At 35.8% G+C, this 14221-nt stretch overlaps 1 protein-coding gene across 2 annotated transcripts; it reads left to right on the top strand.

Moving 5' to 3' along the window:
• The first annotated feature begins 1104 nt into the window (after positions 1-1104).
• On the top strand, positions 1105-12656 carry LOC136832079 (MKRN2 opposite strand protein). 2 transcript variants are annotated; one of them, XM_067092710.1, is made up of 5 exons: positions 1107-1450; positions 3999-4154; positions 6537-6613; positions 9866-10093; positions 12073-12654. In XM_067092710.1, the coding sequence occupies exons 2-5, from the start codon at positions 4023-4025 to the stop codon at positions 12275-12277; spliced, it is 642 nt and encodes a 213-aa protein (XP_066948811.1). In that variant the 5' UTR covers positions 1107-1450; positions 3999-4022; the 3' UTR covers positions 12278-12654. The 2 variants fall into 2 exon arrangements, with proteins under 2 accessions (XP_066948813.1, XP_066948811.1); XM_067092712.1 differs by lacking the exon at positions 6537-6613 and having other exon boundaries at positions 1105-1450; positions 3999-4153; positions 12073-12656.
• Positions 12657-14221: the final 1565 nt, after the last annotated feature.

Here is a 14221-nt window from a genome sequence, read left to right as displayed (position 1 = left end):
TCCTCTCTTCGATGAGGTGTAACATCACCCTATCTCTCTCTCTCTCTACAAAGAAAAACGCTTAGCAACTCCGACACTGATATGTTGGGAAATAAATCTTAGTAATAAATATGCTAATGTATTAAAAACAGCTGAATCTGGCATCATTTTCGGGCAGTCGAACAATATTTAGAGAGAGAGAGAGAGAGAGAGAGAGAGAGAGAGAGACAGAGTGACAGAGAGAGAGAGAGAGAGAATATGATTAAAACTCGGCCGCAGCTCTCGAAGCGTGGCATTCAAAGGGTAAAGGGGTCAGTTCGCTTTCTATAAACTTTCCCTTCCGGTCACTCATGCGTGTAGAAAGAAAGCGTTTCGTTTCATTTCGCCGTTTTTTTTTTCATTTCTTAACCTTTTCTTGAGACGTCCATAAAGACAGAGGAACTCAAAAAAGACATTTGGTTAGGGAGTTTAGATGATATTCGCCTCTTTGATTTTCTCGCACGTTGTTGTCTTTCCGATCAAGTTTTTTTGCTGTAATGCTTTCGTAGGTGCTTTTCCTGTCTTCATCTCATCTGAATGGTCCGTAACTTTCTCTCATTGAGTATTACGTCCACAAAATGTTTACGTTTTACTCTATTGTCTGCTCTGAACGAACATGAATGCTAATGTATTACACGACGCATTTGCAACTTCTCTTTTTCTTACCCTAGAACGTCCAGGGTGATGTTTCCTTCGGAGGAGTCGAGTTGGAAACTACTTTTTTTATTCTTGTTCTAGAACGCCCAGACAAACGACTACCTCAGGGTAGTCTAGAGAGGTAGTCATCCGATTCATCGACAGACAGGTCTTGTCGGTGGGTCCAGAGCATCTCAGCAAAAAGCAAAAGTGAAATTTGAATTCCGAGCCTCTGGCAGCCTTAGCCAATCCCGTTGAAGACGGTCGAGGCTTGCATAGGTGCCAAACGTCATTTTGCACAATATTTTTTCAGAGCTTTAAAGTCATTTTATACGATTTACACATATCTCTATTAAATCTTATCTTCTTTAGTGTAATATAGGAATTAAGGAGTATCGTATAGCAGCTCTGATTTACGGACGCGAAAAAAATTAAATTCTCGAACCCAACCCATCCAGGATTGCATACATAGTACTCTCGCATCTCTCGCTCTCTCTCATCTTGTACTCCTGAAATTCTTCACCACCCCCAACATTACACCTTCCCCACAACCCCCAACACATGAGGAGGGAGACAGGGAGTCAAGGAAGGAGGTTGTTCAGCCAGATTACTTTGCGGTTTGCTTCCGTAACGGTGTCATATTGTTGTCTGTCGTCCTGAATAGTGCGGAAGGAAAAAACCGTTTTGCTCCCCAAAGTGAATACGGGAGACCGTTTCGTTTACATCCCGTACTTGGAAGGCCAGGAATAATTATAAAGAACTTCCAAGTGAGATTCATCGACAAATACACTATAAGGTTAGTTCTAAGTGTGGGACAGAAGTGAGGGATTGTGAGAAGTAAAAAAGTATTACGATGCAGTGTCTGGCTCAGTATACGAGATTCGTACGTGAGAAAACAGAATAACAAATATCGTAATAACGGTTGTTCTAAGCAAATTGGAATAATAATAATAATAATGACTAGCAAAATTATTTCGTACCCCACATATAAAGTCCTTGTTGTACCACATAAATTATTACTCAAGATATTAATTTGTAAAAATTCGGTGAAGAAAATTTAATATTAAAAGTAACACAGTACCATGCAAATATTTTTAATGTAAAAAAACTAATTTTCAGTACATTTGTCACACACACACACACACACACACACACACACACACACACACACACACACACATATATATATATATATATATATATATATATATATATATATATATATATATATATATATATATATATATATATATTTATATATTATATAGACATAATGGAGGTGTGGAAAGGCATTCTGTTTTCTATCTATTTATTAAGAAGCTGATATTGCGTATCGCTTGATACATTTTTCAGGCTGAAATAGTTGTTAAAATAAACAGTATTTGCGTATAAAAGATAAGATATATACACATTACACACTCATTTAAACCGTATCACCAGTTAAAAAACAGAACAAGGGGAAAAAACCAAAAGCAGAGGCAAGAAGCACAAGACACCTACCCACAATGGTCGCGTAAAGCAGACTAACAAGAAATGCAGAACAGGGGGGTGAGAGAGAGGGGGTGGGGGGGGGAGCACAGACACAGAGGCTAAAAACAAGGGCAAACTATGCAATGAACAGTTGGGTTGATGCTGATTAGTGAGTGATTGAGGGCAGGGACAGTCAGTTTCATCATTATAGATTCAAGGGTGGCCAGTTCGTCCATACTTCGTGTTCTTCCCACAATACTAAAGTCCTCGGCGTTCTGTTCTGCATTTCTTGTTAGTGTGGTTTACGCTACCATTGATGGTGGGTGTGTTGTGCTTCTTGCCTCTGCTTTTGGTTTTTTCCCCCCTGTTCTGTTTTTTAACTGCTAATATGGTGTAAATAAGTATGTAATGTGTTTATATCTTATCTTTTATACGAAAATACTGTTTATTTTAATAGCTATTTCAGCCTGGAAAATGTATCAAACGATACGAAACGTCGGCTCCTTAATAAATAGATAGAAAACAGAATGCCTTTCCACAGCTCCATTATATATATATATATATATATATATGTGTGTGTGTGTGTGTGTGTGTGTGTGTGTGTGTGTGTGTGTGTGTGTGTGTGAAAAATGTACTGAAAATTAGTTTTTTTACATTAAAAATATTTGCATGGCACTGTGTTACTTTTTAATATTAAATTTTCTTCACCGCATTTTTACAAATAGTTTTATAACAGAAAAATCTTTCCTTACCAATCTTCAACTAATGTTGGACTATTTGATAAATGGTTTTGTTAATATCTTGACTAATAGTTGTGTGGTACAACATGGACTTCATATTGTGGGGTACGAAATCATTTTGCTAGTCATTGTTATTATTATTATTATTATTATTATTATTATTATTATTATTATTATTATTATTATTATTATTATTATTATATATATATATATATATATATATATGTGTGTGTGTGTGTGTGTGTGTGTGTGTGTATAACTAAATCACGAAAATATGGAACATGATGAATATATATAAATAAAGACAAAATCCACGAAGGAAACAGAAACACTGGAGTGCTGCGAGGCCTTTCGACTGGCGTCCTTTACTTAGCAGTCTGCTTCGTAGATTTTGTCTTTATATGTATATATGTATGTATATATATATATATATATATATATATATATATATATATATATATATATTACATATATACTGTATATATATATTTGCTTATTATTTTAAGAGATTTTTTACATATCAATGTTCTCATCTATTTTTATATGATAATTTACAATTAGAAACATTTTATTATTATTATTATTATTATTATTATTATTATTATTATTATTATTATTATCATTATTCGGGTATAGGACCTCTTTCAAACATGTTTTGTTGAATATGATGGCAGCCTTGGTTGCATTAATCTTGTAGATTATTCGTTCAACTCTTCTAATTAGTCTTTTTTCTTCTTCAGTAACAGAATTAAGTAAAATGCCAAAGTTCATTGCAGGGGTTTTATTTATAAAAATATCATAAGTCGAAGGTAATGGAAATTCCGAGGGCGGGGTCCATAAACGAGTGCAGGGGTCGTCAGTGCTTCTGGGAGCGTAGGTATCGCCACATGTATCGGAAGGCCTTCTTCCTTCTTCAGGCGGGAGCTGAATGAATTGGTGGCTGTGGTCTCGCTTTTTTATGTCAGCGGGGGGCGTTGGTTACTGTCTGCTTTTTGGTTTTGACAAGCATATCCAAAAAAGCACGAAGAATTCGAGAAGTTAAGAGGGCATTGTGGCTATTACAATTACATATATATATAGAGAGAGAGAGAGAAACGAGACGAGAACTCAATAGAGCTCACATTCCTTCGGCAGATCAAGGGGAAGTCGCCAGTCATCATGAACCTGGATCCAGGCATCGTCTGCTACCAGCACTGTCAAGGGCGGCTGTTTGCTTTCTCGCTCCCGGCAGCCTGCCCGCTCTGCAGGGTGAATCTGGAGAACGAGCCCCTCCAGATACCCCCCTTCAGGTAGGTCCTCTTGGGGATGCCCCAAATTTGTACTTCTTTTGTTTTTGCTTTCCGTCTATTTTCCTATCACCCGATTTCATTTTCTTTTGTTTTTTTTTCATGTGGCTTTCTTATTCCAAACAAGTTGTTTTATTTTCCTCCCACTGTATTTAATTTTCCTCCTGCTATGTTTTACTTTCCTCCCATTCTATTTAATTTTCCTCCTGTTCTGTTTTACTTTTCTCCCATTCTATTTAATTTTCCTCCTGTTATGTTTTATTTCCTCCCATTCTATTTAATTTTCCTCCTGCTATGTTTTACTTTTCTCCCACTCTATTTAATTTTCCTCCTGTTATGTTTTATTTCCCTCCCATTCTATTTAATTTTCCTCCTGCTATGTTTTACTTTTCTCCCACTCTATTTAATTTTCCTCCTGCTATGTTTTATTTTCTTCCCACTATTTAATTTTCCTCCTGCTATGTTTTACTTCCCTCCCACTCTATTTAATTTTCCTCCTGTTATGTTTTATTTTCTTCCCACTCTATTTAATTTTCCTCCTGCTATGTTTTATTTTCCTCCCACTATTTAATTTTCCTCCTGCTATGTTTAATTTTCCTCCCACTCTATTTAATTTTCTTCCTGCTATGTTTTATTTTCCTCACACTATTTAATTTTCCTCCTGCTATGTTTTATTTCCTCCCCACTCATTTAATTTTCCTTTTACTATGTTTTATTTTCCTCCACTTATTTAAATATCCTCCTGCTATGTTTTATTCTCCTCCCACTCTATTTAATTTTCTTCCCACTATATTTGATTTTCCTCCTTATATATTTCATTTAATATGTTTCATTTTTTTTTCTTCTGCTCAGTGTAATCTTTCTCTTAGTGTGTGTGATTTTCCCTTGTTTTATTTCGTTTTCTCTTATCTAATTTAATTTTTCTCCAATTATATTTAATTTCCAACCTACTATATTTCATTGCCTTATTATCATACTATATTTCATTTTCCTCTAAGTATTTTCCTCCCACTATAATAATCCTCTTATTCTATTTTATTTTCTTCAAACTATATTTCATTTTCCTGTAATTATATCTCATTTTCCTTCTGCTATATGCTATTTCATTTTCTTTCCATGTTTCATTTTCAACCCATTTTCCTCTTAGATCATTTTATTTTCCAGCAAGTTTTTCTCCTGTAATATCCCATTTCCTAATCATTTTCTATAAAGCCTTTTCTCATTAACCCATTTTACTACGATAGTGTTAATTTTCCACAACTGTTTTCCATTGACTAATGTAAGCTTCATTTTCCATCCCATTTTTTGCCTCCTGGGTTTGATTTATCTGCGTTTTTTTCACATTTTTAATTTTTCAGCATTATTATTGTGCTACATTTAATTTTTCACTGCATGCACTAGATTCAATTTTCCAACATTTTGATTGTGCTGTATTTAATTTTACCAATTTTTATATTATATTTAATTTTCCAGTGTTTTGCTTTGTACCTTATTTAATCATCCCACATTTTCCTGGTGCTGTATTGAATTTTCCTGCATTTTAATTGCACTAAAGTTAACTTTCCTACTCCTACTCACACTGCGGTTAATTTTCCTACATAATTTTCCTGGTGTGGTATTGAATTTTCCCACATTTTAATTGCACTAAAGTTAATTTTCCTACTCTTTCCTCTCACTGCAGTTACTTTTCCTACATAATTTTCCTTGCACTACAGTTCATTTTCCAAACTTTTCTACAGGCCTTACTTAACTGTCCTTCTACATGTCTTTTTTATTCATTTTCCTCTCATTACATTTCATTCTCCCACACTTTTATAAATATTTATTGTTCATATATATATGAATGTATGAATATATATATATATATATATATATATATATATATATATATATATATATATATATATGTATATAAATATACATCTATATATATATATATATATATATATATATATATATATATATATGTGTGTGTGTGTGTGTGTGTGTGTGTGTACACCATATTTACAATGAATAAGCTTGAAGCGGAAAGTGTTTGGAAAATACAATACAGTAGGAGAAATATATGATAAAATGAAATGTGGATGGAGGTCATTTAGGCAAAGCCTGTGGAAAACAGAATGAAAAAACAAGTATAGTGCAAGGAAAATGTAGGAAAATTAAGTATGGCACAATGTAGGGAAATTCAATACAGCTCCAGGAATAATGTTAGAAATTTGAATATGGCACCATGAAAATAGCGGAAAATTAAATATAGTGAAAAAGTTTTAAAAACAAAGCTATATATATATATATATATATATATATATATATATATATATATATATATATATATATATATATAAAATATTCCTATTTTCTAACGTCACCTTATCGTTCCCTTTAGGTGCCCTACCCCTTCGTCAGAGCTTCTCAGTCTCCTTGCTCGCTCGTCATCAAACCAACAAAGGGCGACTTCTTGCAGTAAGTCCGTTTTCTGCCATTCGAAAGAACCACTTGAACGCTCTCATGCCGTAGGATATCTTTTACATTTCAACGCTGTTTTATATCTACATTGCTTTGGACAACTCGTTCTCAGTGCACGGAAACTGATGACTCAATCACCTTGTCCTTCCATCCTTCGAAGGAGCCCGTTCTGTCCTGTTTTATCCTGAATAGATGGGTTCTGAAGGATGCAGGCAGCGTTCTCGAACGTGACTGACGAATTCTGATACTGTTGCAATGTTTCCACTACGGGTAGCCTCCATTTTTCCTTCTTGCAAAAGACTTTATATGGTTTTAATAGCGAATTCTTTCATTAAATCAGTATTGTAACATTTGGCAACGTCAGAATTCGATCTGTCAGTAAACCAGTGCTGTAACATTTGGCAACGTCCAGTTCGATTCATTCATGATTAATACATATTCTGAAACACATTTTCTTTAAAACTAAATCTGCTTTTAAGACCTACTTTACTTGTAAATATTTATTGCAAATGCAAATTAACTGTTGTACTGAGAGGTGTATATATATATATATATATATATATATATATATATATATATATATATATATATATATATATATATATATATATATATATATATATATATTTTTTTTTTTTTTTTTTTCTACTGTTCCTGTTATGGAAATAGATAAAACTTTCTTATGATGCTATTTCACTGAAATGGGTCACCTGCAAGCTGTAAGTACTGAATAATGTCACTCTCTCCAGAGTTGCTGTACTGTTAGGTTAGGTTAACACAGATGGAGATTGTGAACATGAGAATCAATTGTTTGATCGCTCTTTCGTCACCGCCGCCATTAAAATCCGGAATCTTTTATAGTCTTCAGTGTTCTCGGAATCCTATACCTATAACATGTGGCGGAAAATAGGATTCTTCATTGCAAAAGAGGCAAATCTATCTGTTTAGTTTTTCTTTGTGGGGTGAAGTTAAAATTTCATTGTAGTGGGATTTTGTCTTGCCAGTTTCTTTTGCTTAAAGACACACTAATGCTATTTAGAGTAAGATGTGACAAAACACTTGAATTCAATCATTCTAATCAAATAATGAAGTATATCGTAAAACCTAGACACTTCAGTAAAATTTTTGATAAACATATTAAGGAGAGAATAAAGGATTAAGAGAATTTGTCATTTAGTAGATGGAAGAGAAGATAATGGTGGGTGTTGGGTTGCGGGGGGGGGGGTGAATAAATGACGCATTGCGTTGATCTTTATGTCGTTTGCCAAATGTCACAGTTCTAGTGACTCCCCACAGGAGCCGTTGCAAAGCCTTATGCCACGTAGTAGTTGTAGTAGGTATATATATACCTATGGAACGACTAAATTTATTTAGTATGTACAGGAGGTGAGGGATATTGATGTTTTTTCTCTCTTCTTTCCTTCAAGCTGATTAGGCATTTCAGTAAATTTCAGGCATCTCTGATGAAATTTGATTTTACATATAATGTTCCCTTATCAATCTTCCAATCTCTTTCAGTAACTTTTTATTTTATTCTTTTTTACTCTAAATATTTTTCACACGAATCATCCGTTATGAATATCAATATTCATGACTCATTACGATTCAGAATGACCATCTGGACATACCCAGCTTAGCTCCTAATTTTTTACCTTAAATATTATATACATTTACCCATTTAGAATGTAGTAGTAGTAATAGTCAGGAATTTCCTTTAAAACGGCTCACATGCCGTTCCGTTTGCCTTTGGTTGTGCTTGTTCAAGTATATTTTCTCTGTGCTTACCATATGTTCTTGATCAGTTCTTTCCTATTTTCAATTTGCCTCTTTAGACAGAGTAAACACTGGTATAAGCATTAGTAATATCCTACTAGCAACTAGCCGATTTGTTATGAAGCGAATAGCATCTGCTAGCTATCAGTTTCTGAGTGATGCTGTGAGGATTCCCAATCACTTCGCAAAGAAGCAGATCTCGTATACTCATTTTAGCAATTCACTAACTTATAAACTTAAGTTGAGGGCTCCAATCTCTTCTGAGTTATTTCATAGATCAGGAGATTCCTTATCACTGTTTTCTTTTGTTTTGCTTTTTAGTTTGGTGTGCCTAAAGGGAAAAAATGAACAGACAACAAGATACGAGAGATATCTGGCGACTGGAAAGCACGAACTTGTAAATTCCTGGTTTTCGTAACTATGTGCATATATGAATGTTTTCTAGTAAGCATGCTTCTCTCTCTCTCTCTCTCTCTCTCTCTCTCTCTCTCTCTCTCTTTAAGACTTGCTGAAAAACCAATTTAAAACTTTGACCCAATTTCATATATATATATAAAACCAATGTTAAAACCTTCTGATATATATATATATATATATATATATATATATATATATATATATATATATATATATATATATATATATGTGTGTGTGTGTATATGTATATATATATATATACACACATACATACATACATGTGAAATGAACATATGAGAACGTGTTTCACAGAAGCGAATTTCTGAGTCAGAAATATATATATATATATATATATATATATATATATATATATATATATATATATATATATATATATATATATATATATGTGTGTGTGTGTGTGTGTGTGTGTATAAAACTGTAAACTGTAAGTCAAGAACATTTTAACATTGTATTTCAGTGGTGTAATTGTAGACAGTTCTAAAAGTTTTGCAGTCTGATAACATTTATCCGTCTCGAGTCATTTGCTGTAGAATGAACTGGCCTTATGCCAGCACTTGCACTTGCGCAGTGGGGGCGTGTATGTGGATGTTTGCTGGTAAAGTAAATAAGAAGCCCGGCTGGTGTGGATCCACTATCTTAACCAGCCAACCGAGATGCGTGTGTGAAGCTCGATTTTCATCTCAATAAATTTTGTATAAAAATAATGTTGAAGTCGTTTTACCTCAATAACAAATTTTAGATAATAAGTTGATGGCGTTTGTTTAAAGACTTGAGATCCAGTTTTGTTATATGAAACAAATTCCCAAGAACTGGGTGTATTTTAGCAGCCTAATAAAGTCAGTGTTCTTGGGAATATGTTCTATATAACAATGACAAATTCTAAATAATAAGTTGAAGGTCTTTGTTTAAAGAATTTACATACAAATTTGTTGTATAAAACAGATTCCTAAGAACATTGGCTATTTTTAGCAACCTACAGTATTTGCATAACACATATTCCCTAACTTTTTCACTAATTCTTTTCCCCCATCCAAGCGACTACAAGAGCACACACGACCTCCACATCGGGGTGACAGACAGCGAAGGTCGAGTCTTCGAGTACGAGCAGGAGGGCCTCCACTCAGACTATACCTCGTCCTGGAGCCAGTGTCTGGCGATTCCCATCATAAGTGATTCCTCCAACCGCCTGGACCCTGTCTGGCAAGAGTACTGGGACTTCACTCTCAACACGCTTGCAAAAGACCCCGTCTGGTGCGAGGAGAGGTAAGTGACCAGTTGACCAGTGGTTCACAAACTTTTTTAGTTCGTGGCCCCTTTTGAAATCTTTAATTCTCTCATGTCCCTTTTTGGAATCTTTGATTTTCTCATGGTCCATTTTGGAATCTTTGATTCTCTCATGTCCCCTTTTGGAATCATTGATTCTCTAATGTCCCTTTTGGATCTTTGACTCTCTCATGTCCCCTTTTGGAATCTTTGATTCTCTCATGTCCTCTTTTGGAATCTTTGATTCTCTCATGTCCCCTTTTGAAATCTTTGATTCTCTCATGGTCCATTTTCGAATCTTTAATTCCTCTGTGGCCCCTCGATCATAAAAATTATCAGTGGTATAAGATGCTCGAATTTTGCAATAACCTCTCATGGCCCCTTCCGGTACCTCTGATTCTTCTGTGGTCCCTGGGGCGTAAACATTATCAGTGGAATAAAGGTACTTAAACTTTGTAATAACTTTCATGAAAATATCCATTTCTATTATCTCCTTATATATTCTCTATTTAAAAATATAATTCAATACCATAAATTAAAAAATTCTTACATCTGAAATCTAGGAGGCAACAGGGTAGAATTTCTGTGCTCCCCAACTCCCCAATAACTTTCTGTGGCCCTCCTGAAATTTACCATCCCCCCCCAACCCCCGGCCCCTTGGTGGCTGGGGCCCAGGTTGGGAATCACTGAATTATTGGGTCTGTTGGTCTGTCAAGCGCAGGGGTTATCAACTTGTGGTAAATTTCCCCAAGTGGAGCCATTTGGTCTTTTCAGCGGGGTTAGTGAGCACAGACAGAGGGCTACCAAAAAAACAAAAATCAAAGTATAATCATAGCCATTGTGTTAGTCTTCAGATTAGGGCAGGCTGACTCTGTCCTTTTTCATGTTATTTACTTTTCAGCATAGTACGCCACATTCAGATTTATTATGGATTGTATACATAGAATCTACTGGTCATTTTTACCAGATGCAAATTTAATTGCAATAACCACATGCTCTCTTAGCTTCTCGATTTCTTCACAGTTTTGGATACGCTTGTCACTGCAAAGCCTTAGATCCAAATGGAAGGTTATGAAGAGATTCCGACGTCCGTAGTAGGATTCGAACCCGCATCTAAAGCAACGCGATCTCGTTCTGGTACTCCGGATGCGGGTTCGACTCCTGCTACGGACGTCAGAATTTCTTCAAAGTCTTGCATTTGAAACTTAAGTTTTGTCGTGGCGATCACAACGAAACAGCGGGAAGAAACCGAGAATGTAAGAGGGCATTGTGGTCATAAATTTCCGAAGAAGCACAAGCAATGAGGGGTAATGGGTGAGAGGAGGTGTGGGAAACTGGTCAACAGGTAAACAATGGTTCATTTTTAAGCTCGAGCTGTGTGGCGATGACAGTAAAAAGTGATGATTGGGTTCTTGTGCACGAGGTCTTATGCCATGTTTTTTGTGCGTTCATGGAGGTAGCTTTTACAGATAGTGAGGTGCTTGAATTTACTTGAAAGCTCGGGTCATCTAGTGTGAGGACAGACTGGTCATTTTTAATCCTGCTTTGTAGTGAGGACGTCTTGAACCTTATCTAAGACAGACGTAAAAGGGTATTTCATACATTCTTTTACGAATGTCTTAATAGAATTATTCTTTATGTCCAGTTTTATGCCTCCATTAATATACTACTGAACGAGCCTTACTGAATAAACCGCTTGTGTAAATCTCTTATTATTCTCATATCTCTCCTCTGACTTTTAATCGTGATAAATGTCTTAAAGTTATTTTTCTTAAAGTTCATTTTTATGTCCAATTTAATGCCCCTGTTAATACTCGTAGACTACTGAATGAGTCTTATTGATCTTAGGAAACTTTGTATATATCTGTTACTATTAATGTATGAATAATTTTTCATTATTTATTTTTCATAACGTGTTCAAAGAAGTTGCCGACCTGCTGGTCATCCAGTAATTCACCTTCTCCTTTGATCCCTGGCAGGTACGACGAGACGTCCTTCAACTGTTACTCCTTCGTCGTGGAATTCCTGCAACGCCTCGCTCCTCCGGGACTGGAGGTGAAGACGCTGAGCAAGACTTCCCTCTGCAGCCAGCTCTTCCTGCCGTACACCATCCCCGCAGCCAAGTACATCTCGCTGTACCGTTCCCTCCTGAAGGAGAAAGTGGTCCCCGTCCAGAGCACGTAGATTTTGGAGCCTCGAAATTCCATACAGAAATGAAAGAAGTTCTCTATCTCTGGTTGAAATCCCAAACAGAAATCAAAGAAATTCTCCCTCGCTAAGGGTTCGAAGCTTCTCTGGTCGGGGAACTTACACAAGATATTGTAGAGAATGATGAATGCTTTTAGAACAAATAACTACCACTGGTTATTTAATGTAGACGTGACAGAGATGAGAGTTGGAAAACAAGTGATAATGTATTTTTTCATCCTCGCGGGCTGCTTTAAAAATAAAAAAACACTATCTTCATTTTCCTCCTGAAGCAAGATACTTAATTTTCCCGATCTATATTGTAGGTCTAGATATTAAGATGTCATAGAATATATATATATATATATATATATATATACATACATATGTTACAGTCAACACGCGTAATCAGTCATTACGCGTAATGACTGAAATTTCAGTCATCACGCGTAATGCACTTAGGGACATTTGATCCCCCCAGGAGCTAGTACTAAACACGGCGAAATACATTTGACCCCCCAAGGACTAGTACTAAACCCGGCGAAACAGTGTAGGTGACTCACTGTTTCGCCATGTTTAGTACTAGCTCCTGGGGATCAAATGTCCCTAAGTGCATTACGCGTGATGACTGAAATTTCAGTCATTACGCGTAATGACTGATTACGCATGTTGACTGTAACATACATATATACTTAACGGCTATGTGATATTTCCACTGACAACATTTTCTGGCTGCCTTTTTGAAAAATCAAGGGTCTAAGCTCCCAAAATTGCAAAATCATTTATAACCTTTTGTCTCCCTTTCAATACATCATTGAAGGTCCATTTTCTATCACCAACTCTTACATTATCCTCTCATTAATGGCTTCAATGGGATAGTAATCACAATCGTTGCACAACACTCCCTGCTGATAAGGAGTGATCTAGATAAATCATTTCATATCAGTTATGAACTCGATTTTGTATACGTAAGTCTAGTTCTACAACGAATCTCTCAGAATATATCAGTAATTTGGTGTATTTCCTTTTTTTTCCTGCAGCATTAAAATAATCTCTCGTGTTTGATATATTTTTGTAAGGCAAGTAATAAATGTTGTTACGTTAAATTTGTTGTTTTTGTATTTATACCATTGCGAATAATGCAGGAGGCCAGTGACGAAAAGAAGAGAAGAAGAAGAATAATATTTATATGACATTCGACCTATGTGTTCTCTCACCTGCTGGCAGAATCTCAAGTCTTATGCATCGGCCTAGCTTCAACTCGTAGTTCTGGTTCGTTCCTGGTTCCTAAGCGCTCACTCCACAAACAGTTGCGGGCACACTACACTATTCACATGAGGTGCAAAGCTTTATTCCCTTGTTTTGAACTTTAATCGTCTTTAGTTTTACTTTACTTTATAGACTTATAGTTCTTCAAAAAAATTTTTTTATTCTTGTCCATTACCCTTTTCAGCACCAATAACCCGTAAAACTGAAAGATTTTCCTAAACTATTTACGAGTATTACAATATATTTCCACTTGACTTTTAACCCTCCCCCTTTCATTTCTTTTTCTTTATAATTGAGGCAGAGCCATGCTATTGTTTTGACATCCATCGCTTTCGGAACTTGGCCAGTCCGTCTGCACTCTTCTTCCTTCAGAAAAACCGAGGGAACTCCACTTACAACACTTGCCAATAACAACAGGCAGTACTTAATGTTTTGCAGCGTCCCTTCGGTCCCTAGCTGCAACCCCTTTCATCCCTTAACTGCACCGCCATTCATATTTTCTTTCTTCCATCTTACTTTCCACCCTCTCCTAACAATTCTTCCGTAGTGTAACGGCGAGGTTTTCCTCCAGCTGCGCATTTCATACAATTTTACTCTCACTCTCTCAGTTTCCCTTTCAGCGTTGAATGACCCCCATGGCCCCCAGAGCTTGGCCTTTGGCCTAAATATTAT

Source organism: Macrobrachium rosenbergii, chromosome 49 (assembly GCF_040412425.1).
Source record: "Macrobrachium rosenbergii isolate ZJJX-2024 chromosome 49, ASM4041242v1, whole genome shotgun sequence".
In the NCBI taxonomy this organism is placed as follows: Eukaryota; Metazoa; Arthropoda; class Malacostraca; order Decapoda; family Palaemonidae; genus Macrobrachium; species Macrobrachium rosenbergii.
Note: the sequence above shows the minus strand (reverse complement) of the source record. Positions and strands in the feature narration are given on the sequence as shown.

Coding starts and splice junctions, on each gene's coding strand:
- LOC136832079 (XM_067092710.1), top strand. CDS start 4,023: ATGAACCTGGATCCAGGCATCGTCTGCTACCAGCACTGTCAAGGGCGG. Junction 6,614..9,865: donor ACAAAGGGCGACTTCTTGCA/GTAAGTCCGTTT, acceptor CCCCCATCCAAG/CGACTACAAGAGCACACACG. Junction 10,094..12,072: donor CCCGTCTGGTGCGAGGAGAG/GTAAGTGACCAG, acceptor GATCCCTGGCAG/GTACGACGAGACGTCCTTCA.